At 36.1% G+C, this 21,748-nt stretch overlaps 1 protein-coding gene across 1 annotated transcript; it reads right to left on the bottom strand.

Annotated features, from left to right (window-relative positions):
• Positions 1–5,784: 5,784 nt before the first annotated feature.
• Positions 5,785–6,381, bottom strand: LOC118750304 (secreted RxLR effector protein 161-like). Its single transcript, XM_036485025.1, has one exon. The coding sequence runs from the start codon at positions 6,379–6,381 to the stop codon at positions 5,785–5,787; it is 597 nt and encodes a 198-aa protein (XP_036340918.1).
• Positions 6,382–21,748: the final 15,367 nt, after the last annotated feature.

Genomic DNA, 21,748 nt, shown 5'->3' with positions numbered 1-21,748 from the left:
TTTTTATTGACGGGTCAATAATCCCATACTTCGACGAAGCCAAATACCTGGGTATTACACTCGACGCCAAATTGCGCTGGAAAGCTCACGTCAAGAAAAAACGAGATGAGCTTGATCTGAAATTTAACAAACTATATTACCTCATTGGTAGGCGCTCAAGGTTGACAATTCACAACAAAATTCTCTTATACAAACAAATTCTAAGGCCAGTCTGGACTTACGGCATACAATTCTGGGGACTGCATTACTTCCATCCAACGTCTGCAAAATAAAGTGCTTCGAGGCATAGTAAATGCGCCATTCTACGTAAGAAACAGCGATCTACATCGCGATTCATAGTTTTTCTAATTTTGAATGACGAATACATTTTTATTCTTCATTCAAGCCCTTTCGAATGATGAATACATTTTTATTCATCATTCAAGTAATTTCAAATGACGAATAAATCTTTATTATTCATTCAAGCACTTGCGAATGATGAACAAATTTTTATTCATCAATCAAATAACGAATAAATTTTTATTCATCACTCAAGTAATTTATATGATGAATAAATTTTTATTCATCATTCAAGTAATTTCAAATGACGAACAAATTTGTATTCATCATTCAAGTTATTTCAAATAACGAATAAATTTTTATTCATCATTCAAGTAATTTCGAATGAAGAATAAATTTTCATTCATGATTCAAGTAATACTGAACAAAGCATAGTTTTTAATTTATTGTATGTACATACATCTATAATCATGAACATAAGTATGTATGTACTTATTTAATTATCTATATATGTACATATATAATACGTGAAGGGATTTTTTGGCAAGATTACCAGATCTGCACCGTTCATTCGATTTTAAAAAATGATGTGTCAAATGAAAGAGCTCGGGCTATAGAAGTGCTGGTTTTACTTTTTCGAAAAGAGTTGCCACCTAGTAAAAAATTGAATTCCAAAAATTTAAAAATATAAATTAATTAGTACAATATGGGTATCAATCTAAATAGTTTTGAAAAGGTTTTATTTTTTTATTACATACAAGGGGGTTGCCACCTGTTTAAAAAAATCAAATTCAATTTCAATTATGGAAATGGCGTCGGGCGGGAGAGGTTTTAGTTTGGAAATATTTTAAGAAGGGTTGTCACCTTATTTAAAAATTGAAAGTAATTAAATTATGCAGATGTTACTTAAATATGTGAAATATTAAAACATGGGTGTTAAGCAAAAGTGAGTTGAGAGCTTTGAGCATCCAGACTATTTATGTGGTTTTTAAAAAGGGTTGCTACCTGTTTTAAATGTTAAATTCAAATTAAATTAAATTAATAAAAGATGGATATCAGTCGAAATAATTTTCAAAAAGGTTTATTTCTAATCTACATGCAGGAGGGCTGCCACCTGTTAAAAATATCAGGTTTAAGATGAATTAAAGCACTTTGGGTAATGAAATTATATATGGGTGTCAGACGATAGAGGTTTAAGAACGTTTCAATTTAAAAATATTTTCAAGAGTGTTACCACGTAATTGAAGTGGAATTTAATTCAACTATACACAAGGTGTATGAAATAACAATATATGGGTGCTAAACTAAAGAGCGTTAAGAAATCTTTAGAATATTTTGGAGGCGTTTGAAGAGGATTGCCACCTGTTTGAAAATATTCAAATTAATTACTTATATTTTAAATGCATTTTGATTTGTGATTTTTCAGCTAAATGATATGCTTTTAGGCAACGAAACTACTTCGGGATTTTTGGGACTATTTCGGGTGTTTTGGGACTATTTCGATATTCTCGGGGTTCGCGGGAATATATCGGGGTTTTTGGGACTAATTCCGTATTTTGTGACTATTTCGGGTTTTGCGAGACTTCCTCGAGATTTTCTCTCGGTGGTTCTCGGGATTTTGGGACTATTTCGGGATTTCCGAGAATTCTTCGGGATTTTTTGGACTATTTCGGATTTTTCGCGACAACTTCTCGGGGCTATCGGGCCTATATCGGGATCTACGGAACCACTTGGGGATTTTTGGGACCAATTCGGATTTTTTGGTACTATTTCGGGTTTTTCGAGAAATCCGTAAGATCCCGAAATAGCCCCGAGAACTACGAAAATCTCGGAAGAAGTCCCAAAAATACTGAAGTTGTCCCGAAGATCTTGATTTATAGCCGAGAATCCCGAAAATCTCCAAGTAGCCTCGAAAAACCCGAAGTAGTACCGTAGATCCCGATAAGGGCCCGACAACCCTGAGAATACCGGCTGCTCTAAGTGTAGATTCAAGAGCGGCTATGGAGCTTTCAATATCGGTCGGCGTATCTAAATTTGGATCGAGGTCTATATGCGCACTGCGTATAAAAAATAATACTTTAACCAATTTGTAGCCCTTGCCGTGAGCATATAGGGTGACTCTTTTTCTTGCGGCTGATGCCACAAGGTGAAAATACAGGTGAGTGGTCTGATGAGAGATCTGCAACTGATTCTGTACTAATAAGGCCGCGAGGAATTTTCCTTGTCACCGCAAAGTCAATCAAATCTGGCAACTTTTGCGGGTCTGCCGGCCAATATGTAGGCTTTCCAGGAGAAGCGTAATCGAGTTTGTTTCTTCTACATATAAGCGCGTTATATAATTGCTTGCCTTTAGGGTTGGACAAGCGTGAGCCCCAGTGAGGGTGCTTCGCATTATAATCACCTGCAGCAAGGAAGCGCTCTCCCAGCGAACTGAAGAAATCCATAAACTGTTTTTCTGTTATCGTGAAACGTGGGGGACAATAAACTGCGGACAGCGTAATATCACCTTGCTTTGTTTGTACGCATATTGATGTTGCTTGCAGATAATTCTCGGCAATTCCAGTCAAATGATGGTGTTTGATCCGGTGTCTGACTAAAATACCAGTTCCGCCATGCGCCTTTCCATCTGGATGATTCGTGCAATAAAAGGTATATCCCGAAATGTCAAAATTATATCTATTAGTTAGGTGTGTTTCAGCAAGGAGCATTATGTCAATTTCCTTTTCCTTAAGAAATTTTGGCAGCTCTAGTTTGTGGCGAGGAATGCCATTTGCATTCCAGAGGGCTATTTTAAGTAAGGTCATTATCTTGTTTGCTGAGTAGCAAGCAGGTTGAGCAGCGTATTTTGATTTCGCATGAGTTCTTGCATTGTGTTTTGCATGAAAGTCATGAAATTCATCATGCTTTGTTGCATCGACGCTATGATAGCTTCGATATTGGGTTGTTTACCATATTGTGCATGGGGATGCTGTTCTTGCGGCGCAACTTGAGGTGCAGTTTTTGTAGGGGCACGGTTTTCTAAGCCTGATTTTAAGGCACTTGCAAACGAGACCCCATTGACGGTGTTTGATAGAACTGTTGGCGACGTGGCTCTTTTGGCGAAGAAGACGTCAGGATTCGTTTGGGAGGGTACAAAGGCATTCGGTACATTATGAGTACGTATGGAGGCCACGCGTTGGTTGATCCGGTTTTTTAACTCCTTATAGACTGGACAGCCTCTGTAGTTTGCTGTGTGATTTCCACCGCAGTTACCACATTTTTTTGCACGCGGGTCTTCTTTGTTTGATGTGCAAGGGGCAGAGACATGTAGCTCTCCACAAGCTACGCACACTGAGCGAAGCGTGCAGTAAGACCTAGTATGACCATACTCCTGGCAGTTGGTGCATTGTACAGGGCCATTTCTCTTATGCGGTTCTTCCACAGTTATCGTACGATGCAGCAGATATTGTAATTTATAGTATTACTTGAATCATGAATGAAAATTTATTCTTCATTCGAAATTACTTGAATGATGAATAAAAATTTATTCGTTATTTGAAATTACCTGAATGATGAATAAAAATTTATTCGTTATTTGAAATTAAATACTTGAATGAAGAATAACAATTTATTCGTCATTCTAAATTACTTGAGTGATGAATACAAATTTATTCGTTATTTGCAATTACTTGAATGATGAATAAAAATTTATTCATTATTTGAGTGATGAATAAAAATTTATTCATCAGTCTCAAGTGCTTGAATGAAGAATAAAAATTTATTCGTCATTTGAAAGTGCTTGAATTATGAATAAAAATTTATTCGTTATTTGAAATTGTTGGAATGATGAATGAAAACTTATTCTTATTTTTTTTATTCAATTATTAATTTTCCTGATAACGCCCATCCCTGCTACAAAGGTTGTTTGGTCCTAACGTGATACAATAAATTTGTACACATTAAAAAAGGCACACAATGGAAAGGTGTATTCCATGATTGAAATACCTTAACCATGTAGCGCGTATGTATGTTTGTGCGGCTTCTCTGAACCCACCCTTCCTTGGCTTTATAGATGTTACTAAAACCCCATCAACCCCACACCAACCTTCAGAAATCAGACCATGTTAGTTTTCTGACTATTCTATATTTTCTTTACATATATATAAAAAATAATTGCGGTTCGTGTGTTATCGCATAACTCAAGAACGGCTCAACAGATTTGTTTCGTTTTTATTTCATTTTGTTTCTTTCTGTCTGCAGAAGGTTTGTAGAGAAAAAATGGGAAAAATGGCGTTGCCAGTTATCTGAAATATAAAAAAAAATTATATAAGCCGCAATAATGCTATTTCACTGAGAATGTATAAACAACAGCGCTTACAAGCCCAACCAGATGTGTCAGGTTTTTCTAAAGCTTTTTTAAAAAGAACTCTTCATCATAATTTCTTTGGCTGTTTCAGAATTTGGGGAATCTGTAACTTCATCAGCGATTTTCAATTTAGTTTTTGTAATTCATTTTTAATACTTTCTTCTGCGACTGGTTTGAAAAATGTGTGCTTATAGCGAGCTAAATATGTGGATATGCAAAATAAACTATTGTTTTCCAGGAATGAAAATTTTGAACAATCATCGCCGATTCGGATCAGAATATTGGTATTTAAAAAAAACACCCCGTTTTTTATAAGTATTTGCATTATTGGAATTACGGATGATGAGGGTCTCAGATAACTACGTAGATCTTATCTAAGGTCAGGCTTATAGCTTTTTAATTATTTGACCATCGATTCTCTTTCTAAAAGGACTTTAAGCTTGTGTGAGTGATAGCATTTATACGTTAAATAATGTACGTACTTGTATAATTATTAATTAATTAACATAAAAATGTTATCACTCACACAAGCGTAAATGAAAATAGCTATTTACTCAACGCTTAAAGGTGACAAAAAAATCGATAGCGACTGTCAAAATTGGAAAGACCAATTTTTTCTTTTTGAAACTTAAAAACAAGAGTTTAGAGTATATTGTGCCAAAATTTCACTGTAATCGCGGGCCTAGAATATATAAATAATTGCAATTGTTTAAATTATTGTTTTTAAAGAATTAATTGTTTTGCAAATTTTATTCTGCAAATCTTTCTATTGTGAAGGGAAAAGCTTCAGCAACTCTCAAAAAAAATTTCATCAAATTTCATCAAATAGGTCGCGAGTTACGAATTTTTCTCTCAAAAACTGCAATATTCTTGATAAAGCAACCGAGCTCTTAGGAGTTCAATTAGAAAGAGTTTCTTTATTTAATGTGAATTATGAACAGAGTTTATATTAGTTTATATATGTAATTAATCAACGTGTGTACTTTGCGATGGACGAAATCAAGAACTGAGAAATGACATTAGCTTTTCATACAAGAGAGGAAAGGCAAGAGTTATTGAATACAAGATAATAACAGAGTTGTATCTGAAGTTACACATTTTTACATTAATTCTAGTTAAACTACTATGATACTCCAACACCTCCCCTCCAAGTAGTGAGACTAGCCGCCACCCTGGCGTTGTTTTGCGACGCCCAATGCTACTCTGCATCTGCAATGTTTTATTTGTTGTACACCTTTCGTGAGAAAATCCGCCGGCATATTCTCGGTTGGCATATAACACAATGATATCGCACCGCGCCGATGGCATTCTCGCACAAAGTGATGTCGCACGTCTATATGTTTCGTACGGGAACGATAACCAGTGCACTGTATAAGTTTTTGTGCGCTTTGGCTGTCATTATATAGTGGCACGCATTCCCATGAAATGCCTAGATCGCTCAGGATTCCTCGAAGGTACATGGCTTCTTTTGTGCTCTCGGAGATAGCCATGTATTCGGCTTCTGTGCTGGATAGCGCAACTGTGCGCTGCTTTCGCGCTTCCCAGCTTATGACGGCGCCGGCTAATAAGAACGCGTATCCGCTGTATGAACGCCTGTCGGTAAGATTTGCGCCCCAATCGGCGTCGACCAAACCGTACAACTGCTTGCCGTTTTTGACGTAGATGAGGCCATGATCCTTGGTGCCGTTCAAGTAACGTAAGATGCGTTTTGCAGCCTTCCAATGGTCTTCGTTATAATTGGTGTTGAACTGACTCATTTAGTTTACGGCGAACGCTATATCTGGGCGAGTTGTCAGCGCGAGGAACATAAGCGCACCGATCAGACTCTGGTATGGGTACGTTGCCATGATATTATCATCTGCTTTGTCAGGTTACACGAGCTTGCAGTTACTTTCCATTGGAGTCGGATCAGGCTTACACTGATCCATGTTGAAGCGATCCAGTATCGCTTCGATGTAATGTTGTTGCGTTAGAAATACTTGGTGAGACTTTAAGTTTTGTTGGAAGTCAACACCCACGCAACGCTTAGCATGACCGAGGTCCTTCATCTTGAATGACTCAGATAGTGCTCGTTTGATAGATTTTATCCACGCGCTGTCATTCGACGCCAACAAGATATCGTCTACGTAAACAGTTAGTAGCAAAATTTGCTTACCCTTTCGCTTAATAAATAGGCATGGGTCATGTTTGGATGCGTTTAACCCAAGATCATTTAACTTCTTCGTAAGTCGATTGTACCACATTAACCCAGATTGGCGTAGCCCATACAATGCCATTTTCAACTTACATACAGGGTTGCTGCTTTGCTGTAGCTTCTTCAGCCATCGATATGCTGTCTCCTCAACGTGTTTGCTGTGATTCGTGGTACCCTGACTACCAAATGGCTCACCCGAATTTATTTTTTTGAGTATCATGCTTAACCTTTCTGGCACCTCCATGTAGACGCTCTCGTCGAGATTTCCATTTAGATAGGCGGTAACTACATCCATTTGATGTATTTCGAGGTCCATGTTAGCTGATAAAGCAGCCAATAGCCGTATCGATGTGGAACGCGCTACCGGCGCATACGTCTCGTGAAAGTCCTCCCCTTCACGTTGTGCAAAACCCTTGGCCACTAAACGCACTTTCTTCCTACCGTCGTCTTTGGTACGGAACACTAAACGGCTCCCAACGACCCTCCGTTGACATGGGCGTTCGCTGATCTCCCAAGTGTTGTTTTTTATTTGAGCCAAATACTCGACTTCTACCGCCTTTTTCCACATTTCAGCATCAGGGGCAGCTTCTGCTTCACGCCATGTTAGTGGACCTGCGTCAGCCACAAGATACGCCATTTCACATTCTTCAAATATGTCGTCTTCTTCTTCTTCAGAATTCGCTCCGCCGTCTTTGCCACTCGGCGAGGTGTCATCCGCTTGCTCATCTGTTGGATCATCTGCTTGCGAAAAAATCTTTTTTGGCCTTCCACGTTGGCCACGTAGCAGCCTTGGTCTGCCTCTACCACGTTTCATCCGTTTCTCCGACATTTCATCTTCACTCGCCTTTTCAACATCTTTTTCAATTACGACTGGTTGATTGTTTGTGTGCATTGGTATTTCCAGCTCATTTTCTTCTTCAAATGTGCATATTTCCTCGTACTCGTTATCGAAACCGGGTTCATTTAAGAATTTAACGTCTCGACTGATTATTATGCTTCGTTTTTCTTTCGACCACAACCGATAAGCCTTCGATTCGGACGAGTAACCCACCATTACGCATGGCACGGAACGAGACTGCATTTTGTCTTTCGATTTGTCCTTGTTTAACACTTATACTTTTGAACCGAAAATTCTTAAGTGAGTCACTGTTGGAGTTTTATTTGACCACAGCTTATATGGCACCTCTCCCGTCGATTTTGTTATGCAGCGATTTCGTAGATAACACGAAGTATTGATCGCCTCAGCCCAAAAGGAGGGAGGCACGCCCGCTTGATTCATCATACATCTGGCCATTTCGATGAGTGTTCGGTTTTTGCGCTCGGCCATGCCATTTTGTTGTGGTGTATATGGCGAAGACAAACGGCGCCTTATTCCGTACTTTTGGAGAAAATCGTCAAACTCCCGACTGCAATATTCTCGCCCGTTGTCTGATTGCAGCGCTTTTATTTGCCGGTAAATGTCTCGGCCGCAGCCTTGTATTTCTTAAATGCTTCGAGCACTTCCGATTTGTTCTTAATAAAATGCACTTCGCACCACCGTGAATGTTCATCAATAAAAGTGACAAAGTATTTTGCTCCCGACTTGGATGGGCAGCGCCAGTACACCACTGGTGCGATTGTGATTTCCTTTAGGAAAAGCCGCGCGTGTTTGTTTTTCGCTCAAACACACCTCGCACACCGATAGATTTTGCTTTGATTTTATCTCAAGCCCATAAACCGCTTTGTTCTTTGCCATGTCTTTTAAGTCACGCTCGTTCAAGTGACCCATTCGATAGTGCCATAAGTCGATGTCGTTCCTTGGTTGGACCGAGAACGCATTCTCACCTCGATTTTTAATAAAATACAAGTTCCCGTTTCTTTCCGCGGTAAAAAGTACATTTTCGTTTTTATCAATCACCACCGCGTCATTTTTTCGAAAATGCACTTCATAGCCTTTGTCCGTGATTTTGGATACCGATAGCAAGTTCGTACGAAAATCGGACACGTAAAGTACATCACTAAGTGTTATGTCCTTCTCACACCCATTTTCGTTCACAACAACTTTTACGCTACCTATTCCTGCTATTTTTGTGGAATTGTTGTTTGCTAAATTAAGCACTTGGTTCATTGCGGATAATTCCTTAAAATTGTTTTTATCTGCACTCATATGTGAAGTGCAACCACTGTCTAGGCACCACTTTTTATTTCCACCAGGGCACAAGAACACTGATTCAGTGACATTTAACGATGCACTCTGCGTTTCACCGAATTTATCATCGCCCTTCTTCACACCTTGTTTGCAATGCTCTACCTTTGCCTTACAGATTTTCGCATAGTGTCCGCGCTCTCCGCATCGGTAACAAATTATACGTTTCGATTCACCTCGTTTCGCGCCGGGGTGACGATCCCCATTTTTGTGAGCACCATTTTGTTTTTGTAGCTTTTTAACATAAAGCGCATCGTTTTCCGTTCTTTCACTTTTCGCGATTCCGTTTCTTCTAGAATTTTAACACGTAAAACTTCTGGTTTTGGCAAGTCATCTCGTGTCTCTAGAGCACACCGAAAAGTCTCGAAAAAGTCCGGTAAATTGTATAATAGTAAGATAGCTAACAGTTCATCACCGATCACCACCTTGATGTCTTTCAATTTCGCGACGGCATCGAAAAAATCATTTAGGTGTTTTCGTACACTATCACCATCTCTCATGCGGGCAAGGGCAACTCGTTTTAATAATGTTGCTTTGCGAGCGGGCCCCTTAGATTGATATGTCGTCTCGAGCTTTGACCACATTTTCCGTGCACTTTCGCATTCAGCCACTAGTCCCAATTCGGACGGACTCATAGCAAGCATAATGTCTGCACATGCCTTCTGGTCATTCGCTCGCCACGCAGCTGCCTCTGCAGCATCCGTGGGACACGCTATGCTACCTTCGGCGTACGGCCATAGATCACCCTTTATTAGGATCGCGCGCATTTGCATTTTCCACGTATCATAATTGTCCGCGTTTAGCGGCTCGATACGCACACTCGACATCGATTGGACGATTTGAAAATTACTTTCTCGCACGCGACACCGGCAAGACTAGCGCACACGTTATCGAAAAACTTTTCGTTTTTCCCTTTTTTTTTACACACTTTCCGTACGAATATTTCCTTAGCGCAGGTATGTGGCTCTGGTCCCATAACCTGATAAAGCAACCGAGCTCTTAGGAGTTCAATTAGAAAGAGTTTCTTTATTTAATGTGAATTATGAACAGAGTTTATATTCGTTCGGACGAAATCAAGAACTGAGAAATGACATTAGCTTTTCATACAAGAGAGGAAAGGCAAGAGTTATTGAATACAAGATAATAACAGAGTTGTATCTGAAGTTACACATTTTTACATTAATTCTAGTTAAACTACTTTGATACTCCAACAATTCTTATAATACCAAAAAAACAAAAACGAAGTGCAATTTCGAAAAACCGTCCAAGGTGTATTTTTGTTCTATAATTATCTACAGATTCCCACAATTGTCTTCACTTTCCAGAAAATCAATGGAAATCATTGACACAGTTGGCGTGGTTTGACTCAATGCGAATGCGAATATTCGCAACAACCCTGGTTCAAATGATGAGTATATGTGTTTAAGTAGTACTCAAAAACATTGTCCAATTAGCTTGGTTTTGACACAAGTTATCTTCTTACCATACTCAACCCCCTCCCCCTTATAAAAATAAATGGTTTCTTCTAGCGATTAATTATAGCATTATCGAAATTCCTAAATTAAAAAAAGAAAAATATTAACTTCCTGAAACGAATACGAATGTTTTTGAAACTAATACTACGTTCAAATTGACGAGCTAAACATCTTAAATGGGCTTGAACCAGTTAAATGAACAAAACATGTTCATAAACCAGTTAAATCGCATGCAATTGTTGTTGCAAAATTGAACCAGTTAAATCATTTAACTCGTTTGAAAACCAGTTCAACGCAGAGTTGTATCAGAAAGCTTTCTGCTCCGACCAATCAGAAAGACCCAAAAGCTTTCATTTGACACGCCAACGTTCAAAAAATTTATATTTTGAAGAATATTAAAAATTAAAAATTTACAAAAAAAATATCAAAATTGTATGCATGTCTGCCCGCCAAAAAAGAGGCCAAGGCGGTAATTAGTTATTTCCCAAGAGGTCTCATCGAACGCAGAGATAAATAGTGCATACGAACTAAACATTTTGAAGTCTCTAAGTTATCCGTATGCGTTAATATCATGAAGCAGACATTCGCACATAACAAATTGGAACACGAAAACTTGATTTTGAATATTTTTTTCGAATTTTTATTGGTAATCAAACAACCGTCAAAGTTAACTCCAAATGTTCAATGTGGACGGTTGTGTTTTCCAAAAAGCTCTTTTTCATTTAACAAGTTAAATGGGGCCAATTTGAACGTAATATAATATGTGAAATGAATGTTTAAAGCTCTATTCACTTCTCTTTTAAAGCTCTAAATTCTCTCAAGGATTTGCCTTTTTGCGAAAGCTGCTCATCAATAATATTTGCGAATTGGCGCAAGTGTAGTATTTGTAACATAGCCACGGCTGCGCTACAGGAGATGAAATGTAATCCAAATTGAGGCTGCTATTTTTTTGCTATCACATACTTCCATTTTCACTATTTATCTCCATTAAAATGGATTATTTATCACCAAAAATTTTTGGCTAAGCTATTTTTAGCGAAAGGGAGGTCAGGAGCGCAATTTTTGAAGATAGTTAAAAATTCGGAAAAATGTTAGCTTTCCCATTTTAGCATTTTAGCGATATCGAAAGTTAGAATCCGGCTGATGGTCGACACAGTTGACTATCAGATTTCGAAAAGAACTTCATCAGCAATAAACGCTATGTTTTCAGATCTAACTATTTTAGCACCCTTTCCAAAATGTTTTCCATAATTTTCATCTTTCTTTGATAAATAATTGCAAAAAATACGCGTATTTTCTTCTTAGAGTTTCATGGAACTTTCGCAAATGTCAGCGGCAATAATTTTTTTTCAACATGGTTGACAACCAAAAAAGCTTTTATTTTTTTCGAACATCTAATCAGCCAAATTTCAACAACTCGCCTTTTGTAATAGCATGATAGCCCAGAGAAAACCGTTTTTCTTGAAAACGGCTTAAAACGGCGGGTTAAGTAAAATAAAATCAACTCACTACATCTTAATTTATCCATTTCCGTTTCCATTTTGTTTGCCGAAAGTTAACAAAATTTTAAAAGTTTACATAAAATCATAAATGGAAATAAATCATAAAATTTTTGAGGTTATGCAAATAAGCCATTTTTTTACAAACAAATGATAAAAAGCCACTTTTTTAAATTGCAACATAAGTTCTCACTTATAGTTGTGTTTTCCATTTAAAAATTTCTTTTAATTATTCGAAATTTACAAAAAAATGCAATTCAAACTTACAAAATAAACCGGTTGCGCAAACAACGTGTCAATAACGTTTTGAAAGTGTAACTTTGGTTTATTGCTGTAAAACGGTGTTTTTTATTTTACAGAATCTAAGTAAGTAAGTAAGTTTCTATTATTTTGGAGTATTCCCTATAGAATGAATCATTTGACCTAATGTGCAATTGAGCAATTGTCAAAAATCTCCTTTTTAATCAAAAAGTTGTTTATTGTAACTACCTTCTTTCTTGTATCATGATATAAATATTGGAACAAAAACTTGGCCAACCCCTTGCCTGAGTTGAACGAACTATTATTTTTTTTTTACAAATGTCAGATATACGTACATATGTATCCCAGCAAAAACTTTGATTCTTGTGTAAGCGCTTACTTTTTGTATCGATGGAGTAGCACGTCACAATACGCCTCAAGATCATGATTCAATAATAGAAAGGTTTTGTAATAAAACAGTCTTCTTGCTCCCACACATTAAATCGGCTCCTTTACTTGTGCAGAATGTTGCTTACTCTATAGTTGCTAGTGATATTAGTAGTAAAACCAAAAATTCTTCATACTACATATTCGTTGTTATCACCTTCGTTTGCTTAATTTTCTGGAACAAGTGTAGAATAGCGACCGCTTAGCTATAAAATAACCAAAAATGCCGATTGATAGAACTTTTTACGCTGATCTCAACGATACCAAATTTATTTGGCGCAGGTAAAAAATAAAGAAGATATAAAGGTTTATTTGTATTTTTTATTATCACTAAATTGTTGAAACCCAAAAGTAGATCATGATAAAATATGTTATATCGAATTAAAGATAATAACTTGTACTTTCTAAATAATATAAAAATCTTTGCCACTAATTATGCAGTTTTTTCAAAAAAGGTTATTTCATGAAAAAAATAACATTTGTTCGTTTTTTAGTGGCTTTGGTTTAAAAATTCAAAAAGCTATAAATTATGTACATCAGCTGAAAGACAAATTAATTATCTTTATGGTGACGTCATTAGTTTTTTAATCCGTTATATAGTTCATAAGATATTAATATTTAAAATATCTAAAAACTGAACTTTAACCTTCTAGAACGTCTTCATTTTCTACTTGCGCCAAATAATTTTGGCATGGTTAAAATGAGCATAAAAAGTTCTATTGATCTGCATTTTTCATTTTTGCATAGCTGAACGGTCGGTATTCTAGAAATGGAGGAAATGACGAATAAAAGCTTAAACAGACGGCAGCAGACTCGGACTTAATCCGGATCAACTGCAGTTTATTCCCGACTTGATCCGGATCAACGCTGCCGTTTGTTTATGCTTTAACTTAAATCAAAAATGCATATTTTTATGTATTGTTTAGTATTACAATTAAAACACCAAATATATTGCAAATTCGCATAGAATTAATAATACACATTTTACTTCTAATTGTATACTTTGCGTACTTTTTTAGTACCTTTCTACTACCGTTTTCGCAAAACGCGATCACATTCTTGCCTTTCTCCTACTTCCAAAATACAAATCTAGATAAAGGAGTGCCAAATTTTAGCTGTCACAAATTACATAGCCTTGTATTATTGAATCATGCCTCAAGATAAAATGTTTCACTTTCTCGTTTACCCACTGCATTACCTGTAACGAAAAAAGAAAAGTTTTTGCTGGGATGTATGTATGTGCTACGAGTATAGAATAGAATTCACATCAATATCCATTCAATGTAATTTTAAAATGATTAGCTCATATTTTTGTTTAAACATAATATTTTGTCGAGGTTATCACCAAACAGTCGTGTACGTCTTCTAGAATTCTGCCTGATACAGAAAAAACTCTTTCAATAGTTGCTGAGCTAGCAAAATTTGCATGGAAAGCTTCTAAGAAGTATAAAATCTTTAGCTTTCTCCCAAAATTTTAAAACATCGTTACAACTTTTGTTTTCTGATTTTTTCATGTAAATATGTATTTCCGCATTGCTGTCTTCAAAAACTTTTCCTGCAGATTCATCGTTTGTACCTTTGAATTCGTCAGAAGTTTATACAAGAAATAAGTTAAACAGATGAAGTTAACGATTTTATTTTGGTTGAAAATACACATACGTATTAAAGGCCGGCAAATGTTGAACTATAAAACATAGCGTCATGTGTCACATCATGCAAGTGTCAGTTCATATTATGTCGCTCATGCAGCAAAACTGTAACATGGTGTAACACTTTTTATTTCTGCCATCGCTATCTTTCCAAGTTCTAACGACTCTCATATTTTTGTTGTATATTTTTATTGGTACACCTGTACTTCTTCTCTCATAATGATTTGAAGTCAATCCAACAACAATAATAAAACCAGGAGACAAAAATGTAAATTAATGCAAATGTTACAGTTTTGCACTCATATATTTTTAATAACCGTTTAACAATTTTCTCGAAAAAAAAAAGAACTATTAACACTATGTTCAGTACCCTTTTGCTTTTTTAGTTCCAGGTTGCGATTTGGCATACCTTATTTGTATCACCCATATATCCTTAGTTTGCTTTCACAACTCATGTACTCCATTGGACGGACTTGGATACTTAGTAAGCTGTGCTTTTGGTTGATTTTGCAAATTCTCGATGAGATTCATGTCCGCGGATTGTGGAGCTCATTTCAAATTAGCAAATGTTTGCTATTGTATCCAGTCTTTGCGAACATGTGCGTGTTTTGGGTAATTTTTCACCAGAAACTCTCATTTTTTCATTACACTACAAAAACTAAATTGAAAATCGCTGATGAAGTTACAGATTCCCCAAATTCTGAAACAGCCAAAGAAATGAGAAGGAAGAATTTTTTTTTAAAAAGCTTTAGAAAAACCTGAAACATCTGGTTTGGCTTGTAAGCGCTGTTTAACAATGATCCCACCATTATGCTAGATTCTAATTGTTTCTGGAAAATGCTTGACATCCGCATCCGCATCCGCGGATGTTCGCTGTTAGATATCCGCATTCGCAACATCCCTAATGTGAACATACAAAAAAGCAGAAGTCTGTTTTACGAAAGCCAAGTCACGCTTTCACATTTTATTTACTGCTTTTACACTTTTTTTAACGTTTGCCAACTTTTTACATTAAAATAATGCAATATTTTAGTTGCTATTAATTTCGCACAGAAAAAGTAATAATTTGACCTAATGTGAATTGTAAAAAATTCGAAGCGGCGTTACTCAATTTAAGTTTTTTGGTGGAGGAGATTTTATATCCTAATTTTGGGAGTATAAATAATTAATATCTTATCTTAAAAATGTTTAAATTTTACATTAAATTCGATAACTACTTGCCAAAATCTTTATTTTTAAATTAATAAAATTTTAGTGACATATTTAAAAATTTTTGTAGTGTCATTATGTCATGTGATTATTACACAATGTAACTAGCCAGGACTATTACAGTTTTCTATATCGGATACGATTGTTTCTGATATAATTGAGGCACATTGCGATATTGTCTTTGGCCATGTCTTTCAAGTAACTTGAATACGGAATTTCAAGTAACTTGAAAACGGAATTTTGACAGAGAAAATGTAAACTCGGGTTACGCCAACCACAGGATTTTTGCGCAATATACCTTTCCACGTTGTAGGCTTCCGGCAGCGCTTAGAAAAAATAACCCTCATCAGTCCAACTCCGGCTACGCTGACCACAGTATTTTTTACAAAAAGTCCATATTTAAAACCGAATTTATTAATAAATTTGTATCTGAAAATTTGAAATATTTATTTTAAACTAACGTTAAATTGTTTGACCACACGTGTGTGTTAAGATTTTTTGCTTTGGGTTAAGCGTTTGGACACAATAATCCAAAATTATTGTACAAATAACCGAGCCGTACCCAACCAAATATATACATTTTGCTTGTTCAAATTTCGATTCTAAGAAAAAAATGTTTATAAATAAACAAAAAATTAATAACAATATTTGGAGGATTTTAGATATACGCGGATGCACGAAATGTCACAATCTACTTAATTGTCCGGTTGTTAATATGGCGACGAAAAAGTGGCAATGGAACTACCTTCTTTTTAACCGACTTCAAAAAAGGAGGAGGCTATCAGTTCGTCGGAATATTTTATTTTTTATTTTATATATTTTTTTTTTTTATGTATGTTACCGCATAACTTTGGACCACGTCAACCGATTTCGATAATTTTTGATATAATAAGTGTCTCAGAGGTGGTCCCATACTAATCTGGTTAAGATCCGATCAGTGGATCATGAGATATATATATATATTTTTTTTTATATGAGAGTTGAAGTCGGGTTTTTTTTGCTAAAAATTACTTGTTTGTATCATGATTTATATGAAATTCTGTTTATGAGCCATTCTTTTTTAAGTCGGACGGATTTCGTAAAAAATATTATGTCATGTCTCCGATTCGCTTCAATTTTTTTTGTGGGTTCTATACATGAAATAAGCTAACACGTGTTCGAGGAAATTTTAAAAAATTTTTTTTCTTCTGAGATATGATCTGTCAAAGTTTGCATTTTTTCGTGATTCTGACTAATCATGCACTTCTTCAAATCGTTATATCTCGGGTTCTGCTGATCTTAGAGACTTCGCCTTAACGTCATTTTAAAGCTAAGAAACGGGCTTCTATATACAGGGTGGCGCCGAATGAGCTATGTATATGGTTTAAATGGTTTATAACTTTTTTATTTATGGGATTATTATAATTTTTTTTTTAAATACAGTATATTATTGGAGAGTGTTTTGCAATTAGCTTTGAAAAATGATATCCTGTAAGTGATGTCCATTTTCTGCTTCGCACATACATGCTCTTTTTAGCATATTTTCCATAACTTTTCGCAGAATTTCGGGTGTAATGGCCATGATTTCACTTCGAATGTTGGTTTGGAGTTGGAGAATGGTTCTTGGTTTGTTAACGTACACTCTTTCTTTCCAATATCCCCATAGAAAACTGTTAAAAAGAATTCAAACCATATAGCTCATTCGGCGCCACCCAGTATTATAACCAAACATTTTAGGTTTTTTTGGCCGAAATTACGATTTTTTCAAGGTAAAATGACGATTTTTCAAGGTAAAATGACGACTTCGGTAACACTGCTGGCAGGTCGTTTCCAGGCGTGGATCCCGTTGGCATAGAGTAAAAAAAAAAAAAACTGTTATAAAGAATTCAAACAATATAGCTCATTCGGCGCCACCCAGTATAAGATGGTCAAGATTGTCCTAAAGCTAACTTAGCTATTAACAGTTGAACTTTTTGAAGTTAATTTGCATAGTGAAGACCAGTAAATTAGGGATTTAAAATTATACCATCGTAATCCTTGTTTAATTATAAAAAACGTGGTTCTAAAAAAATGGGGGTTTTTCAAGAAGTATTTTTAAAATATTTTTCTTTACGACGACAGGGTTTATTTTGTGAAAATCAACAATTTTTCGTAATTTTTTTCCGACATCTTATGCTAAGCTATATTTGGTAAGGTGTTAAACATCGGGTTTGTGCAAAAAGTAAAATTTTATTGCAGATTCCGATAGAATACCTATCCAGATACAATATTTGTATGGCGGGATTTTTCTTTAAGGCGACAAACCCCCAGAAATGGGCGTGGCAATTGGAGGACTAAAATTAGCAAAATGCAGATTTTACTGCAGATTTCGGCAAAATATCACTTCGTTAACAATATCTGGTCCACAACTTTTTCAATTCATATAGAATATATATAGATATTCTGGCGAAATCCACAATAAAGTCTAAATTTTTGAACTTTGGTTTTAATATAGCCACGCCCATTTATAGAATATTCTTTGATTGAAAAAGTTGTGGAACAAATGTTGTTAACGAAGCGATATTCTGCCGAAATCCGCAATAAAATCAGCGTTTTGCAAACTTTAGTCCTAAAATTGCCACGCCCATTTTTAGGGGTTTGTCACCTTAAAGAAAAATCTTGCCGTACAATATTATACCTATACCAATATTATACTTTCAATAAGTTAAACTGTTAATAGCTAAGTTGGCTTTAGGACAATCTAGACCTTCTTATATATAGAAATGTTAAGCCCGTTTCTTAGCTTTAAAATGAAGTTAAGATGAAGTCTCTACGATCAGCAGAACCCGAGATATAACGATTTGAAGAAGTACATGATTAGTCAGAATCACGAAAAAATGCAAACTTTGACAGATCATATCTCCGAAGAAAAAAATTTTAAAAAATTTCCTCGAACACGTGTTAGCTTATTTCATGTATAGAACCCATAAAAAAAGTTTGAAGCCAATCGAAAGTGTGACACCTAATTTGGTGTCCGATATGGATAAGAATGTCTCTTATATGATTTTGCTTACACGATTTTGTTTACATGATTTTGCCTATTATTTACGGAAAACTAAACACCTAGTGTGAAAACTAAAACCTAGTGGGTAACCGTTCGTTCACTGTGTACCAAACTCGGTATGATTATTGTGGTTGCCCCATAAAGGCAAAATGTTGAAAGTTATTGAAATCTGACTAAAATTACGACCACCTTTTTATAACGCTAATCTTACCCAAAATTGATACTAACAACAATCCCTGAAAAGAAGTAACATTATTATGGAACTTTGGAAAATGGGCGTGATGCTGCCCACATATATCTATATAAGTTTATCTCATTATGTCTAACTGAACGTTCTATCGAAGATGTTTGAAATTTACGTAAAGCCACCACTGCTTACCATGTAGCGGTAGTTTTCGGAAAGGTAAAAAAAACTATATTGAATACTTGCGCCGGGTCTTTAATGTTCGGCTCCGTCCGAACTTAGATTTTTTTTACTTGTTAAGAAATAATTTAGGTGAGTAAATTAGGTGATTTAGTTAAATAAAAAATGGAAAGATTAGTAATTTTTAATGAGGTTTTTTTTAGTACTTGAATTTAAAAATTGGAACATTGTATTCAATAAAAAGTTTTTAAAGGGTCGTAAATCAAACCTGCGCCACTAAATAGCTACTCGCTCGCTGCGAAAAACTTGAAACTTGACAAAATTGTAAATTCTTTTGATTGGCGCTGCACCAGTCGAGAGGACTTTCAGTTATATTTATTTTTTTTTCTATTGCGGTGCAATAATTCTTTTTTGGGAATTGCATCGGTCTGCAAATGTCGGATGTATCCTCCTGACTTTCATCTTCAAAATCTAGTATCACGACAAGATCGTTATTTAAACACCGTTGTTTTCCAAAGAATTCTTCATTCTCATTCTTTTAGTTGTTTCTGAATGTGGAGAACCAGTAACGTCAACAGCGTTTTTCAATTTTAGTTCTTGTAATTCATTTTTGATCTTCTCTTCTGTGACTGGCCAGATATACGTTTTATCATTGCACTTGCATAATATTCCAGGGAACGAAAATAGCAGTTATTTTTTTACCAGTTAAACTTCGCCTAATATTTTTTATTCCGAAAGTTTTTCTGGATAATAAACAAACAGCTTATCAAAATTAATCAAATTTGGTATCATGTGAAAGAGGACTGAAATAGCTTTTATACAGAAATAACCTACGAAGGTTACCACCTCTATTTACATATTATATTATTTAATACTAAAGAAATTCATATACCTGACCCAAGGTTTGTTCTATGGTAATTAATAAAAATTTTTTATTGAAATATTTTTCATTAGGTGACTTTGCTCGTTTAGACATTTCAGTTTTAAAGTTATTTAAGTCCTATTTCATTTGGTACCAAACTTGTTTAATTTGTTTGTTTACTGTCCGGAAAGGACTTTTAGTTGGGAATAAAAAATATTTGGCCAAGTTTAACTCGTAAAGAAAATAACTGTTACTTTCGGTCCCTTCAATATTCGCATTCGCAAAAGATCCGCATTCGCAAAAGATCCGCATTGATTATTGCGAATGCAAAACCGAATGCGAATGTTAAAATCAATGCGGAAGCTCCGCGGTGGCGAATGCGAATGCGAATATTCGCAACAACCTTGGTATGTATGTATGTAATTTATATGTACCCTGTAGAAATTTTATGCATACAACATCGCTGTTGGTGGCATGAGCTTGCTGCTGTGTATACATGCCAGTATAAATGAACCTTGATTTCCATTTAACATGCGTTGTTTCTCACTACTAGTGCTGTATGCATATGGCTGTATTAATGTTTCAAATATACAAAAATGCATTAATGGAACAGTATTAAAGCATTCTTACAAGATATGTATCCCCATATGTAAATGCTACTTTTGGCACCCTGAAATTGTGCATATGGAAACTGTGCATACGAAATAATAATAATAATAATAATAATAGATTGGCGCTTACACATATGTTAGTGTTTGGCTGAGCTTCTCCTCCGATTTGTGGCGTGCGCCTTGATGTTGTCACACAAAGCGGAGGGACCTACAGTTTTACGCCGACTCCGAACGGCGATTGTATTTTATTGAGAAGCTGTTTTTCATGGCAGAAATACACTCGGAGGTTTGCCATTGCCTGCCGAGGGACGACCGCTGTTAAGAAAAAAACCTTTTTTTCTATATTTTTTGCGATGTTGCTTTGACCAGGGCTTGAACCCAGTCATTGCGGAGTGGAAGCGCGCACTGCTTACCACTACACCACAGCGGCCGACATACATGCATATGAAAAAAAACCGAAATAATGCATACGAAAAAACCGAAATAATGCATATATGCACACTTTCGGCTGAAAACCGAAATAATGGATATGAAAAAAATACCGAAATAATGCATATATACACAGTTTCGGTTGAAAAGCGCAATAATGCATATTAGAAAAACCGAAACTATGCATATGCACTCTTTCGTTTGAAACCGAAATAATGCATATGAAAAAAACCGAAATAATGCATATATGCACAGTTCCGGCTGAACACCGAAATAACGCATATGAAAAAACCGATATAATGCGTATGTATATGCACACTTTCGTTTGAAAGCCGAAATAATGCATATGACAAAAACGAAGTATTGCATATGACAAAAACCGAAATAGTGTATACATGAAAACGGAACTTCTTTCTGCGTAGGTGGCCTTCGGCCGCGCTTAGGGATTATAACTCTTACTAAAAAGAATGCTCGTTTCTGTGTTGCCGGGAAAGAGGGGACGGAAGTATTTTTGCGCAGAACTTCTCTCTGCGTAGGCGGCCTTCGGCCGCGCTTAGGTATTGTAACCCTTACTAAGTAGAATTTTCCTTTCTGTGTTGCCGGAAAAGGGGACCGGAAGTATTTTTTCGAAGAACTCTCCCTGCGTAGGCGGCCTTCGGCCGCTCTTGGGGATTATAACCCTTGCTAAGTAGAACTCTCCTTTCTGTGTTGCCGGAAAATAGGGGACGGAAGTATTTTTACGCAGAACTTCTCTCTGCGTGGGCGGGCTTCGGCCACGCTTAGGGATTGTAACCCTTACTAAGTAGAATTCTCCTTTCTGTGTTGCCGGAAAAGGGGACCGGAAGGATTTTTTCGCAGAACTTCTCTCTGCGTAGGCGGCCTTCGGCCGCGCTTTGGGATTATAACCCTTGCTAAGTAGAATGTTAAGTTTGGTTTTT

The sequence above is a fragment of the Rhagoletis pomonella genome, unplaced genomic scaffold, assembly GCF_013731165.1.
Source record: "Rhagoletis pomonella isolate Grant_MI unplaced genomic scaffold, Rhpom_1.0 Rhpom_scaffold_00202, whole genome shotgun sequence".
Taxonomy (NCBI): Eukaryota; Metazoa; Arthropoda; class Insecta; order Diptera; family Tephritidae; genus Rhagoletis; species Rhagoletis pomonella.
Note: the sequence above shows the minus strand (reverse complement) of the source record. Positions and strands in the feature narration are given on the sequence as shown.